The 20,106-nt window shown below is 42.5% G+C and overlaps 1 protein-coding gene across 2 annotated transcripts in view; it reads left to right on the top strand.

Moving 5' to 3' along the window:
* Positions 1-20,106, top strand: part of Gsk3b (glycogen synthase kinase 3 beta) — a 149,107-nt gene that overhangs the window by 123,033 nt on the left and 5,968 nt on the right. Inside the window, exons 9-11 of one of the 2 annotated variants that reach the window (XM_032900191.1) lie at positions 95-133; positions 2,709-2,895; positions 10,650-10,748. In XM_032900191.1, coding sequence (XP_032756082.1) covers positions 95-133; positions 2,709-2,895; positions 10,650-10,748 — 325 coding nt within the window. The remainder of the gene's footprint in view (positions 1-94; positions 134-2,708; positions 2,896-10,649; positions 10,749-20,106) is intronic. The other variant, XM_032900192.1, reaches the window with a different exon arrangement.

The raw sequence follows: 20,106 nt of genomic DNA on the forward strand, positions 1-20,106 counted from the left end.
TCTTATAATATTGGCTATATCTTTCCTTGCTGGACTATTCTCTCTTGCATTGACTTCCCCTGTTTGGATTATTTCACTGCATTATCACCTTTAGGATCCATCAGGAACAGGACATTTCACCCCAGGAGCACGGGTATGTACTTTTTTTTTTTTTTTTTTTAAACTTTAGGTCCATTTTATAACACTAGGGAAAAGGGTGAGAACTGCTGTTGAAATGTGCTAATGAAATCAGTACGGGGAATTGGTCTCTGGTTCTGTACTGTATAATACAGATTTTCATGTTCACTGGTCAATATCCATTGACATCTAGATGGAAAAGCATGGATTTTAATTATTCTTACATGCAGCCAAAGGTCCTGTATTTTATTTCAGTGGTTAAGGAGTGAAATAGATGCAGAGGCTTGGCTGAGGCCACATTTTGGTAGCTGTTGGCTTCCTGTCTTTACAGCAGCTAGTGTCCAGTTAGGACTATGCATTTGGAAGGCCATGCTACCATACCCCATATTATGGATAGACTAGGCCTCGATTCACATACTTTTCAACTTACCCTGTATCCATAGAATACCAAACTAAGGCTTTTCTCATGAGGACTCTCCTGTAGATTTAAAGTAAACGAGTACTTTTTAAAAGGCGGGTCTTCAAAAAAATCTATTCTAATAAAGACTTTGGCATAGATTCTTTTTTTAACTCTGGTACCTCAAGTTAGGATTTCTTCACCAAACAACCTAATGTATATGCCTTAGTACCCAAATGACAGGCGGTTCCTGGTAGCCAGTAAAAAACCAAAAAAGATACAGGGAACTAGTTTTTTAAATAATCCAAAATAAAATCATAACTCTAACTTCTTAAGACTTTTAACAGAAAAGCTCTCATAACTATAGTATGGTTTAGGTTGCTTGTTTTGTTTTGTGTTTAAGACAGAGCCTCACTATGCTTCATACTCACTGCGTAACTCGGGCTGGCCTCAAACTCATATAATAGACGTCTGCCTGCCTCTGCCTCCCAAGTGCTGGGGTTAAGGTGTGCACCATCATGCACACTCAAGCATGAACCTCTATGACCTCTGCGCTTGAATTTTAGCAGGAGTTATATTTATATTCAAGTGCTGTCTACTTACCTAATACCATAATTGGTACCAAAACATTTTATTTTAGATTAGCAAGTAAATCCATAAATTGTCAGATAGATACAAAGTGCCAATCATTTTAATATTTTTCTTACAGTTTTGAATCACAGTCTCAGTATGTACCTCAGGTTGTCCTGGAAGTCAACATGTAGACCAGGCTGACCTTGAACTCATAAAGAACTGCTTGCCTCTGCTTCCAGAGTGCTGGATGTGTGTCACTATGCCTGGCTAACTATGATGGTTTTCTTTTCTGCATTATGGATTTGATTGGCACTTGGAAACAAGAGGGAAGTGACCAAAAATGGTGGAAAAATGAAGCATTTAAAAGTGTATAGCAGCTTTAAGATTTCCTTGGCTATGGCAAATTATAGTAGTCAAAAGTATGAAGACAAGAAAGTTTTGGCTTTGCCACGGGTCTTTTTAAAGTCGCCAATAAGTTGACCAAGTCTTAAAATAAGTTCTTAAGATGCTCTCCAGGCACTTTCTCAATTTCTATAGGAAATAATCCATTTCTGTAATTAACAGTAGTTCCGTAAAGGGAAGGAAAACAATCCATCCAAGTACCAGTTTCTTTAGAAAGTGCTGGGGAGTCTCATGAGTATTAATGAACCCTGTAGTGACCAGGACTTGCCCTGTCAGCTGCTGCTAGGAAGCCTTGGCCTCCTGGGGTTTTCCTCACCCATGACCGTCTGCACGCCTCCCTGGTCCACCTTCTCCAGCCCCACCCTTGCTCTCCTACCCCTTCTTTCCATCAAAGGGTATGGTTTAGTTTCTTTAGATTCAAGGGTTCTGAGTCCCATCTGCTCCTCTTTACATCCCCCCTTAAGTAGCTGTCCTTATAGAATAAGGTCTGTGTGCATCATTTTATGTGCTGGTTCAGTGTAAGGCACAGTGAGTGTAAAGCTATGTGTTCTTTTAAGCAAATTAGACTAATTGCTTCAATTTAGACCTAAATTGACCTTCCTGAGATTATGACCCTTACTGAAAAACTAAGTTGTTCTTGTCCAATTAAAAACTCTGGACTATTCACTGAAAGAAATCCAAATGTGAATGATGACTAACAATGTAGGAAGCCTAGGTACTCCAGAATCTTTGAATAATGAAAGGCTCTATATCAAGATTATATGGAGCCATTAGTATTTTTACAATTAAAACAGCTTCTCTTTCTTTTAAAAAAAACACTGACAGTGCAGTCCATTGTCAACAGTTGTTCTGCTTAAAAGAATACCAAGGCAATCTCATGTTTTAGCAATAAAAACTTTAATTAAAAAAAATTATTCTAGTCGTGCTTGCCTCCAGATCTCAGCTTTTATATGCCTGTAGTAGTGTCTAGGCATGCTTAATTAATTATGCCACTTTGCCTAAGAGGTAGCTTTTCTTGCTTCTCTGAGCTTTTCTTGCATAGTTTTTGATTAGTGAGCAGTTCGCCCATTATGGTCTATCCCATGCAGTTAACGCTCTCATTCTAGATTTTGTAACCGCGGTTTTATATGTGGTGAGAATTAACTCAGTACTCAAAGCATTGTTTGATTAGGTTCTTAGCTAGAGCTTAATTGTTCTTTCTGCTGTTTTGTCCTTTCAGGTCTTTCGGCCCCGAACTCCACCAGAGGCAATCGCACTGTGTAGCCGTCTCCTGGAGTACACGCCAACCGCCCGGCTAACACCACTGGAAGCTTGTGCACATTCATTTTTTGATGAATTACGGGACCCAAATGTCAAACTACCAAATGGGCGAGACACACCTGCCCTCTTCAACTTTACCACTCAAGGTAATCCCAGACACCTCGTGTTTGTCTGTTGAATGGGACGCCCTCCTTAAGTCTGCAGCATTCGAATACTGGTCCCCAGTCGAGGCTGTTTGAGGGAGGGTGAGGAGGTATGGCCTTGCTGAAGTATGTCACTTCATGTATCCTGTGTGCTTGTTCTCGGCTTCCTTTGTGGTTTAAGATCTCCCACCACCCCCCCTCCACTATCAAGGACTCTAATGAGTTTTTTGGAACCATGCACCCAAAATAAACTTTTTTCTTATAAGTTGCTGTGGTCATGATATGTTATCACAGAGATATATAAGTAACTAAGACGCCGATGAATGGATGTGAAATGACACTTTGCTGGTAATAACCTAAGACAGACGTAGTCACATTAAGGACCTGCGGAAGTTAAGAAGAGCCTGCACTTTATTATACCAGTTTTGAGTGGTAATGATAGATGAAAGTTCGCGAACTGTCGTGGTTTGTCCATTTTTTTTGTCCAGATTGTTGTAAATTTGGACATGAGAAATATATAGTGATTTCACAGAGTCCGAGTAAAAAGATTAAGCAATAGTGTAACCCTTAGATTTGAATCTAAAAGATAGATTATTAGTATTTCTTGCTTTCCAGCATTTACAGCAGGTTTTTATAACCTAGACATGAGTTTTGCCTATTGTCTTAATTCCATTTGCTGTTGAGAGACACCATGACCACAGAACTCTTATAAAAAGAAAACACTTAATTGGGGCTCACTTACAGTCTCAGGGGTCGAGCCCATCATGAAAGGGGGCATGATAGCATGTGGCAAACATGATTCTGGAGAAGTGTCTGAGAGCTCTACATTCTGATCCCCAGGCAGCAGAAGAGAGAGACAAAGAGGCCTGCCTTGGGCTTGTAAAACCTCAGTGACACATTTCCTCCAGCAAGGCCACACCTCCTTAACAGTTTCCTGTAGTCCTCACTCCTGATGACTAAGCATTCAAATACATGAGTCTGTGGGGGTGCGTCTTAGTCAGACCACACCTACATTTCTCTAAACTCAATTATCTTAGTTAAAAAATAAAAACAAGGGAGACCAGAAGGCCCACAAACTGCAGAACCAAACGCAAGACGAATAGAGAAATTACCGTCCCTTCTGGTCTGGGCCCCATTGCTTGCTGCTGAGTAAGCAGTAATGGGAGACCGAGTGCACTCGTTCATTGGTGGTTTCCAGTGAGTCCCGAGAGAGCCATCATCTTCCTCCCTGAGTAAGACTCCGTGTCAGTCTTCCACTGTCTTACTCCTCCTCTGATAGGATCCCCTCCCACCCCCACCAACTAAACACGAATAGAACAAGGTTAGTGTGCTGACTGGCTGAGTGGTACGGATTGGTCAGGCTAGGAAATATGTGTGGGAGTTGGGAGCCTTCTGTGACTGAGAAAGGCATTTCATGTACTGAATGTGGAGGGTTCATTCTAAAACCACTCCAATGGTACTACAACTTCCGTCTTCCAGGCTCTATAATTCAAGTGCTTCTTCAATATTCTACCCTCTACTCATTAGTGTTCTGCTTAACATAGGGTAATCAGGATCCCAAACATTTCAGAGGTTTGGGTCAGCTTTAAACAGAGTTAATAGTCTCAGGACATCTGAGTACTCTTAAACATGGTTTAAAACCCGCCTCAGCACAGATGGTAGCCACATAATGTTGACAGTCTTAAGCCATTACTGTTCCCTCAAATCTTACATGTATTTCTCCACATTCAATTTAGAATAACCTAAATATATAGGGAGAATGTTCATTTTCAAATAAAGAAAATGTCTCTGTGTTGGTTAGAGAGGGCTCCTCACCTCCATAGTGCATCGTAAAGAGGGTAAGCATTGTTCTGGTTACAACGTTGGAAAGGATAGTAGGAAATCAGCAGATAGGCTGAGTCCTTGACGATGGCCGGCCAGAGTCCAGTTAACTTGGGAGCAAGTTGTTTTTCTGTGTGCCCACCCCTGGGCCTGGAGGTACCAGAAAGAAGCTGTGTGGTTCGGGTGTTACTGTTGGGCAACTGCAGTTTGACAAAAGGCTATGCTAGAACGTTGATGAATGGCCTTTTTCTTAGTGCTCTTCACAAAGGAAAGTTATTGGCATTTAGCACCTCTTCACTGCGTGCATGCGTGCGTGCGTGTGTGCGTGTGTGCGTGCGTGCGTGCGTGTGTGCAGGCGCACGCATTCCGCATTCACGCATTACCAATTCAGTAGATGCCTGGGTTTTTTGTTTTTAAACACTGATAAGAAATTCCCGAGGATAACTTTTTAAAAAGTAAACAGTGTCGTGTCATTTTTATATCTCTGGTACTATGCAGCTAAGACCTTTATCAACTTCCAAAACATTTTCTTTGCTCCTGAAATCATGTCCCCATTAAGCATGAATTCCCCATAGCCTCTCTGCCCCTAGCAGCAGCCAATTTGCTTTTCGTCTCCATGGATTTACCCGTTTGGGATATTTTATATAAATGGAACCCTTAACGTATGATCTGACTTCCTCCACCTAACCTGTTTTCATCCATAGCATATGTATGAGCCCGCCATTCCTTCTTGCGGATCAAGAGCATTCTGTAGGGCTGCAGCCATATGCCGTGATTTACATAGGCATTCATCTCTGACGGACTTTTGAGCCCTGCTGCAATGGTTTATATGCCAATGCTTGTTCGAATAATTGGGGCACTGCTCAGTCACATGACAATTCTGTTTACAGAAACTAGCGCACTATTTCCACAGATAAACGTCTTACAGCCCTACCAGCAGGGTAAAGAGTTCCTTCCCCCATAGCATGTCAGTCAGCACTTGCCTTTGCTATCAGTCATCTTCCTGATGGATGTTAGCCTTAACCTGTTTATCTCACTGTACTGAGTCAGGATTCAGTAAGTGCTACTGCCTGCCTGCTATGTCCTTTGGTGGCCTTGGGGACTTGGGTCCAGTGAGAATGTTGAGGAAATGAAGAGAGGACAGACAGATGGAAACACAGACGGGGTCTGGGCTCAGTGGTCTGGGCCCTTGCTGAAACAGCGTCCGCACTCTGAAGTGCAGCGTGTTTGTTGTACAGAGGTAAGAGGAGAAGTGGGGTTGTTGCATACCCTGTACAAGGAGCTGGGGTTCCTGCCTACAGATAACAGGAAGGCAGGACTTAGGAGCAAGCCGACAGTTTAGCTAATCTTGGTAAAGTCACCTCTGTAGTAGAGCAGACTTCAGGTCACAGACATCGGGAGAGAAAGCACTGGTGGGCCTTTTCCACACATGCTATGAACATCCGCACATAGACCAGAAGGAAAAGCTTTGTCATTTTTCTGTGGTTGTCATCCTGAGAAGTGGGGAGGCTTTGCCATTGGGGCTGTGGGGTCCTTGACATAGACAGCTCATGTCAGCAGCACATTCACTGAGGACGTCACACACTCAGGGCTTCCTTCACTCCCTGCATCTGTTCTCTTGTTGTTTGCAACCATAAGCAAAAAAGAAAAAGCTTTATGCTTTAAAATATGACCTTGAAAATACTGAAGGTCTTTGGGTCACTTTTAGATTCCAGTATCTAGTAGAATCAGCTGCCCTTGGTAATTTTCAAACTTGGACTGAGAGTATAACTCAACCAGTAACTTGACATACATGAATGAGGGCCTGAGTCTGATACCCAGAGCCACCCCTCCAAAAAATTATATCTAGTCAAGTGGACTCTGTAAATACATCCTGGGAACCATTTTCCATCAGGCTAACTAGATTAAGACAGACAAGACTAGTGGCGTGTACTTGTAATCCCACAGGCAAAATGGTACCCATGTTTTGGTGTGTGTGCACACATATGTATGTTCATATGCACCTGCGCGCGCACACACACACACACACACACTCTGCAGTTTCATTACAATGTTTAGCTATGGTGCTTATGTTTTAAAATAAAGTCTCAATTCAAGAAAACTAATATAGTTCAAGCTTTTTAACAATGTACACACCTAATATTCACACTTTAAAAAAAGACTGAGTATTTTATCTTGGTATTGAAAACCATTTTATTTGCCCATATATCACACACAAGCACAATTCTGCACCATCCTAGTATGGTTATGTTTTCCTGGTTTAAAGAATACACACCCTAGTTCTCTTCCCATTTACTGTGAAACAGCACCAGGCAAAGGCAGTGTCACAGGAGAAAGAGTTTATTTGATTCGGCTCACAACTCCAGGTCCTCCTTGCAGGGAGGCCAGGGTATCAGGAACTTGAAGCAGCTAGTAAGATCTACAGTCTGGATCAGAGAGAGCAAATGCATGCACACCTCCTCCTGCTCAGTTCGCTTCAATTGTAGTACCATCCAGGACTTAAACTAGGACAGTGCCACACTTCTACAGTGGGTCTTCTCAGATCAGTTTACATAAAAGATTCCTCACAGTTATACCTCAGCTAGGCTCTCTCTCTCTCTCTCTCTAAGAATCTCTTACCCATGCGATCAATGCTAGATTATATCAAGTTGAGAGTTAAAACTAACCATTGCACATGTGTGTTTGGACATAATATAGATAGATAAATCAGATGTTGTAATTCTGTGAGAATCAGAGAAAATTGTAGTAGTTAGAAAACCTTTCTATCTACTCAAGTGGACTCTAGAAAGATTCTGGAAATCGTTTTTCATGAGACTATATTAGTGAGAGTTTGTGAGAATGCATGTGAGTATATATGTATGTGTTTTGTCTTAAAATTCCTGTCGGCCATTCTGAAAGTGAACTGTCACAATAGAGGAGTGCCTTCTCCAAGTGATTTGTAAAATTACAGTGATTTCTAAATCACTGTTACTCTTGAGCAGTATTTCTGCATAAGGACATGGAATTACTGGGTGCCGTTCTATTTGAATATATAAATATATATATTTAAAGTGCAGCTTTAAAATGCGGAGTTTTTAGTAGCAGTCGGTAACTAATGGGTTGGAGAACTGTGTGTTTCAAGAGGTTAAAGGAGGAGGCCTAGTCATCCCCTTGACTGTATATCGTAGGGAGTATCTGGATAACCACTGTTAGATGAAAGAATTGTGAAGAAACAGCAAGCTCCTGCTGGTAGCAGTGACTTCTCCTCTCTCCAAACAAACTCTCAGTGACACCTTGCTCTACACCTCGTCTCTAAATAAAAAGAAGCCCTGGGCTTCCTGTTAGAGGTGCTCATTGACTTGAGTTGAATGAGTGCTGCAACGTCACTTTACATAATACAGCCATTTTCTGTTAATGTAATGGATATTTATGTGCATTTCTAACTTGCCTCTGATTGCTGTAGCTGTTAACAATTAAACTTTACAACACAGCTAAGTTCGGTCTGCTGGTTACTGTACCTCGAAAGTTAGTGCACAAATGATACTTGTGTTTCTTGAATTAATCATAAGAAATACGTGCACACTCCGCTGGGAGCCCTTGGGGAGGAATGCTGTATCAGTCTGGGTAAGGCCAGTGTGCACACACACTGAACAAGTGATCAGAAAAGAGAAAGTCAACGAAAGGGAATGGGCACCCGGGCCGTGAGGAGAGCCACTGGACACCTCCAACCCGTGTGTGTATGGAGGTTTGTCTTCATGTAGCTTTGTCAACACGCTTCCATTACATTCCTTGGTCCCCTTCCCTCTTTCAGATTTCTTCTAGGTGTTGAACACATAGGGCCCTTTGATTCGAAAGTGCTGTCATTCTAGTAGACTTGACTGCCTTTTTGTTCATTTGGCCAGCTCTGTTTTCTGTTGGTCTAGCAAAGACACTAAAAGATCTCTCTACTCTGAGACCTAGCAAACTGATTCACACCCAATATTATTAAATGTGTGGGTGGGTTTTTTCTTTGTATTTTACTTGGGATAACAAGTTTAAATTTCTTTCAGGTTAATGAAGAATAACTATACACACTGCATAATCAGCCATGGCTGCTACCAGATACCTCTGCTGGCCCAGTCAGGATATTACTGCTTAACTTTTCTTTTAACTTTTTATTCTTTGAGTTTCACATGCATCCCAGTCCATTATCTCTCCATTCCCTCATAGCTGCCCTTTTTGTTCTTGCAACCTAAAATCACACACACATACCACCACCATCACCACCACCACCATCACCACCATCACCATCACCACCACCCACCACCACCACCACCACCACCACCACCACCACCACCACCACCACCACCACCACCACCACCACCACATCAGTAAACAAAGCATAGACATCTCGTTGTGAAACCTGCAGTATGGCACAGTATGTCCCATAGTATATTTCTCTACACACACGGGTTGGAGGTGTCCAGTGGCTCTCCTCACGGCCCGGGTGCCCATTCCCTTTCGTTGACTTTCTCTTTTCTGATCACTTGTTCAGTGTGTGTGCACACTGGCCTTACCCAGACTGATACAGCATTCCTCCCCAAGGGCTCCCAGCGGAGTGTGCACATATTTCTTATGATTAATCCAAGAAACACAAGTATCATCACAAGTCCACACATCTTCACTTGCAAATGGTCATTGCAATGGATCATTGGTCTGGTTTGAGATCTCTGACTTCTGTGACACCATCAATATTGGGTTCTCATCATAACTCCTCCTGGTTACCCTGTTGTTGCCCTGTCTCCTGGGGATCCTGCAGCTTTGGATCAGTAGGACCCACTCTTTCACACATCCCAACAGTTCACAGATGATATAGATTTTGGGGTGGGCCAACTCAGAGCCCTGGATCTGGACCTGTTAAAGTGCCTGGCTGCAAGCAAACTAGTGTGGTATCCCCTTGTTGCTCAGTGGGAGTAACGCCTGCCTACTACACCCTCCCTAGTAGGGTATGGCTTCCCAGAGGAAGACGTCTGTTTGACTAAATGCTCTCACTCACCAAACACTGACTCTTCCTCTGCATTTAAAGCTTTTTTCTTCCATTAATTTTTCATGAATCTTGGTATCATTTCATTGCTTTTCTTAGTTAGACTATAGTCTTATTTAGAATCTTAATTTAGTATAAAATTAGTATTTAGTTGCCAACGTGTAAATAAATCACTATTGGCAAAGGTTTTGACCCTCAAACATTTTTAAACTGTTGTATCTGAGCACTTTGCTTTCTAGCAACTTGGGGAAAGAGAGTTACAGGGGAATAAAAGGAAACCTCAAACTACTTAATGGGTTTGGGGTTTCCTTTATTTCTCAACTTCTCAGTTAATGCCATACATTTAAATTGTCAAGATGTTACTCTAGGTGAGAGGTTGGTGTCGTCCTACAGGCACATGCTATTTCAAATGTGACACTGGATGGGGGGTGTGAAAAGAGAACCCACAGATTATAAGGCAGAGTGCCAGGCATGACTCGCTCCCCAGCAGACTGGCAGGACAGGCACACTTCTTGGAGGCATCACTGGGTACTTAAGCAAACTCAGCCCCACTTACCTTAAGGAGTATAAAATGGAGCGAAAGCATTTCTGTGTTCACTGCTCCTGTCTGCCCGCCCTTCTTGGCTGCTTTCTGTTCATTTGCCCATTTCTGTTTGCTGCTGTTCTAAGTTACTCAGGAGTTACAGATGGTGGGGGGTGGCAGGAAGGATGTATATACACTCAGCCTCAAACTTCTCACTGCTGCCTTTGTCCAAGATAAACTTAGTTCTTATGATCTGTCAGCTCTGCGTCACATGACTGTGCACTTAATTACTGGCTCACTGGTGCAGTTTATAAACTGGTATTTTAATATCGTGCCTCTTATTTTTACCTATAAAGGTATTTCAGGTAGAGGGTGGAGTCTGAACTTTAATGTCTGTCTCTGTTACTCTAGAACTGTCAAGTAACCCACCTCTGGCCACCATCCTTATCCCTCCTCATGCTCGGATTCAGGCAGCTGCTTCACCGTCTGCAAACGCCACAGCAGCCTCAGGTGAGCACAGTGCGTCTTTTTGGTCCACTTGTCTAACCCGCTGATTTCCAAAGGACACCGTTATCTCCATTTCCTGTGCTATGAACGTTTAATTCCCTTTACGTATCAAAGCCAGATAGTACCCAAATGAGTGAAAGAGAATAAAATACTGCTTTCCACTTAAAGCAGTTAAAATTAAGGGTTACAAAAAAGTAACCGAGAAATATTATAAACACACACGTACATAACTTATATGTAAGGCATATCCTTTTCTGGTTTTGGGGTTTTTTGTTTTTGTTTTTTTTTTTAAGTACAGAATAGAGTTTATTTAGGGCATGGGGAGGGGAGTTGAGGTGGGAGTAGAGACAAAGAAAGGCAGAGGGGAGGGAGGGAGAGAAGAGGAGAGAGGAGTAGAAGCCATGAACACATGGAGAGAGGCAGTGAGGGGATTGGGGAGAGAAGGGACGGGGGGGAAGGGAGTAAGAGACATCCTGGCTTCTCAGTGTAAGATGGAGAAAACAGTCTTTATAAATGGAACACTGGAGAATACCTCACTTTAGTTCTCACTTCCAGATGAACTCCACTAATACCCTAAAGAGGCTGCTTTAAGAAGAGTGGACATACGTTGATCTAATCTTAAACCATCGACAGGGCTAAGAGTGCAATGAAAATACATTTGATTTTGCATCAGAGCGCCATTAGGCTGTCCTCCTCCTCACTTCCCCACCCCACCCAGAAAACAAAACAAGAAAATCTCACAAAGACCCCAGGTTGAAGCTAGAGCATAGAATGAATAAGTGAGACCCTCATCTCCACATAGACATAGAGAGCACATTTAGGCATAGACAAAGCTTTTCTCGTAAGCCATTTCCAAATCTGCTTCATGCTTCAAAGAAATTGACAGCTAATCTGCAAAGCTCTAGACTTGACTAATATCTGAACCTAGACATATTTTAAATATTAAATTTTCAAGGTCAGAATTTCCAATCATTCAACCTAAATGAGAGCAGCATATACCAGCCCCAGCATGCCCCGGGTCTAATGAGTTAGAATGTCAGCCTCTGCATTACTACAGTAGTTGGCCTTCTTGATTTAAGTCCCTGTAATAGAAACTCAGTATCAGAAAGAATTTAGCAATTTAGAGGCTGAGTCACAAAGAACCGAATACTTGTCTTCAGCAGCATGTCAGTCAGCTAAAAAGGTTTGGACAGAAATGAATTCAGAACTAAGGCATAATCCTGAAATTACCATCCAGCCTGTTACAGCTCTGCACAGTACCAGTGCGTTTGTCTACAGCAAACTTGTTGGGATGCAGAGGCTTCTGGTGGCGCCTCAGAAGTGGTCCTGTCTGTAGCTGGCTAGAAGGAAGATTGGGTTTCTCTGGCTTTCCTTTAGGCCTGTGAGCAAAGCTGAGTACTAAGAACAGAAACAGAAAAGCAAGACAAGACCATGATTATATTGACTGCTATGAAACGGACTGATGGCCAAAACTATCAAGTGGCTTCCAGATACCTAGATCTCGATGAGTTCTTTGTGTTGCTGCTTCTGGAAACGCAATAAATTTTACTTACCTGGATGGAGTCCTAAAATCCTGTCAGTATTATTTTGGGAATATATAGTTAGTTCTTGCTACAGAAACTTTGACTAACACACTTTGTAGTCACAGTGTCTCACCTTTTTTGAAAATGGTTGATACAGTGTGTCTGTTAATGAGTGACGTAAACGTATGCTGATGACTTCTTTGTTCGGTTGTGTTTAGTGTTCAGGTGGCCACTGCAGGTGCAGTGATTAAAATGTTACAATGTACAACCATCAGGTTCAAACTGTAAAATCATCAATCCCATTTTAGGGCTTTAACTTCCTAATACATCTAGTAGAAGAGGAAAAAGCTACTACATACAGAGACCGTAATCATAAAATAACAAAGACTGTAGTGACAGATTTTATAAACTGGACAATCAGTCTTCTAGATATATATATATATGAGTTCACACACGAACACTTCAGAGATCATACGATTAACTAGCAGATGAATTGAGGTGAGGGTAGGAGGATGTCTTACTCAGAGCATCTTTCTCTGTAGAGGATGCTGGTCTAAAGAATATAGATGATTGTTCAGTAAGTTTCTTTTTTTTTTTTTTTTTTTTTTTTTTTTTTTTTTTCAGAGCTGGGGACCAACCTAGGGCCTTGTGCTTGCTAGGGCAAGCGCCCTACCACTGAGCTAAATCCCCAACCCCGTTCAGTAAGTTTCTTGCTGTTGAGAATAACTTTGAAGCCAGTGATTTCAGTTTACATTTTCATCGTTTACTGAGCACAGATTTATCGATCTCATGATTGTTGGTGTTTGTTCAGGATTGTTCCAATAACTGGACCCATTACTGACAAAAGTGAGCAGATTTCATTTTTCCATCACCCAATATAAATTGATGCCCCTGCCATTCTGCAAGTGATTTCTGTATGTGTTGCTCTCCTCAGTAAGCCACATGAGATCATGCTCAGCCAACCAAACTGTTGAGGGCAGCTCTCAGTACTGATGAAGATGACAGACTGTCCTGGGTATGTTCTAAAATGACAAGGCAGTTGGTTTTTATAGCTTGTGTATCACATGCACACTCCATAAATATGCCTCTTCTACCTAAACAGAGAAACGCCATCTAAGGGCATAGACAAGGCCTCCTAAGACCGTTTGACTGTACCCCGCTGCTGCTGAGGAACTGGGCAGGCCTCGTTACAGATGTCGCCTCTCAAGACTGCTTCCTGCTCCTGTTTGCTTAGCCATAAACCAACTTTATATCATAGTCATTTACACATGAGTCAGAACAACAGCAGAAACTCAGGAAATACGTTCTGTTGTCCAACGTATTCTCAGCCCCTTTCCAACTTAAAAAAATAGCTCTATCAAAAATGGAAATTAAACTCGTTCTAATTTGTTTGGAGAGTTAAAGTCAGGAAAATTTCTAGTATCTTCAGTAATTATTAAATGAATTCTGGAGTCCATTTCAGATTTGTTTCTGAACTGTGGGCTCTGAGTTTGAAGATATCTTAAGTGTTTCTTGCCCTTTGTTCAGACTGTGTTTTGTTGACTAGGATTCTTGTCCTTTCCTGGTTGAAAACCTTTCTCAGAAAAAGGGAATCGAGGGACTTGACTGAGACGGCTTCTCCGTCGTTTGACTTGGACTGGGCTGAACTTGTAGATCCTGCCTTGAAAGCTCTCGATGTCTGCTGATGTAGACCAGTTCTGGCCTGCCCCTTAGATCTACCTTCTTCTTTTCAGTTCTTTGACTGTGTGTGTCATTTAGAAAATTGTGTGGCTTTTTTTTAAGCTTTTTTTCTTCCACTATCAATACATAGTTAATTTGGGGGACAGTGTGTTCAATGTTCTTGCTTTCAGAGGTAATCACAGATAATGTTTTGTGTATTAGTCTGTACATGAGTAGCCAGAAAGATGCCCTTTTCATTTAAATGGGCTTACACTATTTTGAGTGTCAAGGTATACTACTGTAGTCACATGTATTTTTCTATTACTAAATAGTATTGTATTCCTAAAGCTTTGTGGTAATTCATCTAATTCGTTCCTTTTGAACATGAGAGATGTATTTTAAGGATTGTTTGGCTTTTTTTCTTTTGCTCTTCTGAAAAGGGCAATGAAACTTACCTTTTCATAAAGCCCTACATATTCTTTCAAACTAGCTAATAAAGATAGTTTGGGAAGTAATGTTGAAGGAATAAGGAATTTTAAAGTTTTTAATACAAACTGTCAAATTGCCTTCCAAAACCCTGTTCCAGTTTCTACTCCCCATTGTAGTGAAAGTACTTTTTTAATTTCCCAGAAGAGTAGGGGTGGGGAGGGTTCACTGTGCACATGTTTATATATGTTACCAATGTGGCCAAATGAGTGTAACTTTTCTCGGGACCTAGATTTCTATTTTAAACTATTGCAGTTTAAGAGACTCACACCAGCCAGCCTGTGTGCACTGTATGTTGGGTTAGGTTTGCTTCATAAACTTGTCTGAATCACTGCAGTGAAACCTGCCAGGTTGGCATGGTGATGCATGCCGTTTCCCCAGTCACACGGGTCTGACAAGGACCAGGAGTTTGGCCTTCTTGAGTGGTTTAAAACCCTGGCTCAGTTTGTAAAGTGCTTGCCTTGCAAGCATAAGACCCTACTTCAATCCCCAGAATGCTTTCGATGCCAAGTGTGGTGTACTTGCTTATAATCTAGCAGTAAGAAGGCAGTAAGCAGGGTCCCGGGGGACTGCTGGTTCTCCATTCTAGCCTGATTGGTGAGCTCCAGGCCAGTGAGAGATCCTGTCCCATGTTGGTAGGTAAGGACACTTGTTGATACCTGGGATCTATGTGGTAAAAGGACCAAACTAAATCCACTACCACCACCACCCCAGGTTTTCCATGGCACGGGTGTATGTATGCATGCATGTATATATGTATGTATGTATGTATGACAAAGTATTTTAAAGTAGTAGGATGCATTTCCGAGGCTGACACACAATCACGCAATTTCTGAGCATGCCCATACACAGCATGCACATTTTCCTGCACACATACAAATTATGCATACACAAATGCCTTTTTTTAAAAAAGGAAAATTAACTTAGTTACTTTTACAAAAGCAGTGAGTGGTAGGTGCTGCCTCTAGAAAATTGTGACTTATGTGCATGCAAAGCGTGTCTTGTCCTATTAAGTCAAGGTTACCTGGAGGTTTCCACTGCCTCCTAAAGGAATTTGGGATCGTGATTCACCTAGTGAATGTTTTATAGCTCACCCTGGATGTTTCTTAAGTGTTCTTCAGATTTCACTTCCTTGCCTGAACTTACCTGCTTTTATTTTTTTTCGTTCATTATTTCCTTAATTAGATTTTTTTAACTTAAAAAAGAAAACATTTCCTATAACCCCATATTCTACCCTGAACAGTCAAGCCCCTTCCTTAGAATGTTCTTACCTCTGCAACGTCTCTGGTCTCAGCAGATCAGATATGGGTACTCTCACTGACAGGCCGTCCGTGGGCCCTGGTGGGTGGGCTAGGCCACAGGCGTCTAAGTTCTGCTTATATTTTTGCAGTGACTGATGACTTCCTTGGTTTCTGTGCCAAGTCTCTTCCTAGGAATAGCATGGCAAGAATTGAAGATGTGCTGCTAAGGAGGGTTTCCTCTCCCTTATTATATATTACATTATATTTATATTAAATATATTATATATTTCACCTATTGTGAAAATCACAATAGGTGTTATGAGAGAGACGCAAAAACTGGCTGTGTAGGTGGAGCTTTGAGCTTGCTGGTGTAGATGGATTTAGTCAGGGTGAGTTCAGGATACACTTGGATTCCACTGATGGGTAGCTCTGTTTATCCCTGCGACTTATAACAAAAGACATCGCTTTACATTAGGGCTTTTTCTATTGAGTAGGTTGACTAAATTACTTCTGCAGTACAAATAATATATTTCTGGATGCCAGTATTTTGTTGTATGGGACCTGACAGGTCATGAGATTTCTTACTAACCTAGTAAGTACAAGCACACTGGCTGTGGACTGGAGTTACAGAGCAAAATAACAGAAACGTGGGAAATAGTGCACACGAGTTCTCAAGTGCACACAATACACATTTACACAGGTTAATTCAACTACCCAAAATATTCCCTTACTAATATGTCACTTGTAGAAATTAATAACCAAAGTTTTTGGAAAACTCGGAAAGTGTTTAGAACAAATAAGCACTAAATGTTGTTCTTAATTTACAGCCTAAATAGCCACATGTAGCTCGTAGTCACTTTGGCTTCGTTGGTCAGTGTAAATAGAACATTTCTGGATCACAGCTAGGCCGTAGTGTGGGTTCCTGTGGGTTAGAGCCATTCTCTCTTCTATGCACACTTTGGAAATCCTGGTTTCATGGTGGAGAACCATCTCCTCCAAGCCAGTGCATCCCACATGCTGTGCCTGTCTAAGACCCTGTGGCCGCAGGTTAAAGTGCGGCCCTTCACCGCCTCCCAGTGCACTCTTCATCACACTGGGCCCCAGAATGCATAGGAATTGCTGTACAAATGAGGAGTGAAGGAGAAAGGAGAATTCAAGATGGTAACTGTTAAGTCTGTGGCCTGAAAAGCTTGACTGAGGAAGCCTCCAGTGTTGAGACAGTTGTCATTAATCCGTGACTCCAGAATCTAGTGACTTCCACATTTCTGAGAATCTAGGGCTAGGGCAGCGCGCGCGCGCGCACACACACACACACACACACACACACACACACACACACTCTTACTATTCCCAGAAAATGTCTGTATGTCTGTTTGCCAGATACGGACATTTATGTTCAAAGTTTTGCAAGCTGGTATGGTAGCACAGACTTGTAATACAGCATTTGGGGAGCTGAGGCAGGAAGCTCACCAAAAGCTCAAGACCAGCCTGTACTGCATAATTTTATGCCAACTTAGGCTGAGAATGAGGCAATCTCAAGAAGTAAAGGCAAACGTTTAAGAAATCACCAGAGGCTGGGCAGGTGGCTTAGTGGTTAGTGCTTCCCACCCAGGCAAGCAGGAATGCCAGAGATTAAGTCCATGAACCATGTAAATGTCCTGTGGCTGTGCCTCCTACCTGTCATACCCGGAAGAAGGAGACGGAGCCTCAGAGCAAGCTGGCTAGGGAGACTTTTGAGATAGGTGAGTTTGACTGAGAGATCCTGTCTCAGAGAATAAGGTGAAAGAACAATCCAAGAAGATTCCCCACATAAACCTCAAACTTCCACAGTTATACGTGCACACCCCACCCCACATACCTTAGAAAACACATGGAAACAAAACAGTCACAAAAGTATTTTAGTTCTTTTTTTTTTTTTTTTTTTTTTTTAAAATTTTTCTTATGTGAGTACACTGTCGCTGTCATTAGAAGAGGGCACCAGATCCCATTACAGATGGTTGGGAGCCACCATGTAGTTACTGGGACTTGAACTCAGGGCTTCCGGAAGAGCACTCATTGCTCTTAACCACTGAGCCATCTCTCCGCCATATTTTTAATTCTTTTTTTTTTGGTTCTTTTTTTTTTTTTTTTTTGGTTCTTTTTTTCGGAGCTGGGGACCGAACCCAGGGCCTTGCGCTTCCTAGGCAAGCGCTCTACCACTGAGCTAAATCCCCAACCCCCATATTTTTAATTCTTATAATAATTCTTATAGTAGAATCTAGCACAGAAGCCCTGGAACTACAAATACAAACCCTTCTCAGAAAACAAGTAAGGAAGAAGCAGTTGTTTTTCTGATGTAATTTTGTTTACCCTAATGCAGACAGCCCTGCACAGTTAGAGACACTCCAGTACCTTAGATGGTACTTGGTCAGTGATGCTTTCCTAGGCCTCTGAGTGTAAGCGCTTCGTGGCATTTAAGTTCAACATACAGATGTGTTCGTTCTTACCGCTTTGAGTTGCCATCCTGAATTTTAGCAACTTCTAACAGGATGGATGTTCTCTGGCGTTTCGTCTGTAGGTTAGGAATTTAGAAGCCATCTGGCTATATGAGAGTTTGAATGAGGTGGCTAAGATGTGCATATACATCATGGCTTCCAGTTTAGTGTTTGCGTGGCATTCCTGAGTATGCGAATGAGTGAGTCTCTGTGTCTGTTTCTGGTTTGCATGCCATTTCTTGGGTTCTTTCCTTCTGTTTGTTTTGTCCTATTCTGATGTATTAAACTGTATTTTATTATTATCCCTTAGGAAACTGTTTTCTACGAGACAGAAAGGCGTGGATCTGATGGGAAGGGGACTTGGGAAGGAACGGGATTAGTAGAGGGATAGGCGACCACTATCAGGATCTATTGTATGAGGAAAACAATAAGGGGAGGTGTTCCCGAGGGATACAGTTATCTCGTGGCTTGCCTGGGGTTAGGGCTGGGCCGTCCATGTATTAACATGCTTTGACAGGTCTAGCCACTCCTCCTGTGGACTTCTTATTTATCTCAGGGCTTCCATCATATCAGCTGTCTTCTCTTACACCGAGTGATCCAGAGAGAATACGGTGGAAGCCATCTTTTATGTCCTTAGAAATCACACACCATAATCTTTGCAGTGAGCATGGATACCCAGAGGCCTGAATCACCACTGTTATCTTGGGAGGTGCTACAGTGTATTAGGATGAGCTTAGGCCTGCCTTCCTCTTCCCAGAGCAGGTTGTTTGATGGCCTCTGTCCATTCCCTCTCAGCTCTGTTCTTGGATTGGAGGCAGGATGTCTGTAGGCTCTTGAGAAGGGGAACAGTGGGCGTGTTTCTAAAGATGACTGACCTGGGGCAGTGTCAGCTCTGCAGTTGTTTCCAGAGTACTTTTGCCCCTCTCCATCCCACACCGGTGTTTGACTGCTCTGTCTCAACGTAGTAAAGATGAGCGGGCAAGGCCCTGGGTTCGGTCCCCAGCTGGGGGGGGGGGGGAGTTAGGAGGAACAATTTTTTGGGTTGGGGATTTAGCTCAGTGGTAGAGCACTTGCCTAGCAACTGCAAGGTCCTGGGTTCGGTCCCCAGCTCCGAAAAAAAAGGAAAAAGAAAAAAAAAAAAAGATGAGCAGGTGTCCTCCAAGCACCCTCTGCACAGCAGCTCCTACGCCACATTCAGCCTCTAGCCATATCTTCTTTTGTTTGCTTGGTTGTTTTATGCTTTAGTACAAACTAAGAGCTGTAATTTTGCATATAAAGGATTTGCTTGTGTGTGGAACCAGGTCTCTCTCACTGTGTGGGCAAGGATGGCCAGCCAACACAGCAGGTAATCATGAGTACCTGTTAAAGTCTCCTTATCGAATGATTTGGATTCAATGCTCAGTAAAATAATGAGACCGTTAGATTTTAAATCTGAGGAACATGAATATCCAGCAGATTTTATCGTTCAGCAGTGCTGGTTTGTATGTGGATGTGGTGGGTACCTGTCGGTCCTGGGCTTTAAGATAGAACAGCAGTGGCTCCTGGCATCTTCTGCTGAAAGTGGGTGTCGCTTGGTCATGACCATGCATTCGGTGACAATTGTGTGGAACCAGGAAATGCGCGAGGGGATGCTTTTGTGAGGAACATTACAGTTCTGAAGTAACTGGTTTTCCAACCTTCTTCTGAAATGTTTTTAATGCAGCCTGTGCCTGAATCATAAACATGAAGAAAGGCCTGAACGGCCTGTCATCTAGCCAGGAATTCATGTTGTTAGGAGTACACCAAATTCAGGTGACTGTGAACAGAAAAACTTCCTTTTAGTAGGGCATGGCTGAGGGAGTCATGGTTGAAGCCTGAGACCTAGCCAGCTCTTCTGTGCTGAGAACGGCTGCCTGCTGGCTTTGGAGAAAGGTCCTGGTCCAGGTGCCATGTACGCGTGAGTTAGACGCTTCCGCGCCCTGGCAGCATGGCCCTGCTT

Source organism: Rattus rattus, chromosome 4 (assembly GCF_011064425.1).
Source record: "Rattus rattus isolate New Zealand chromosome 4, Rrattus_CSIRO_v1, whole genome shotgun sequence".
In the NCBI taxonomy this organism is placed as follows: domain Eukaryota; kingdom Metazoa; phylum Chordata; class Mammalia; order Rodentia; family Muridae; genus Rattus; species Rattus rattus.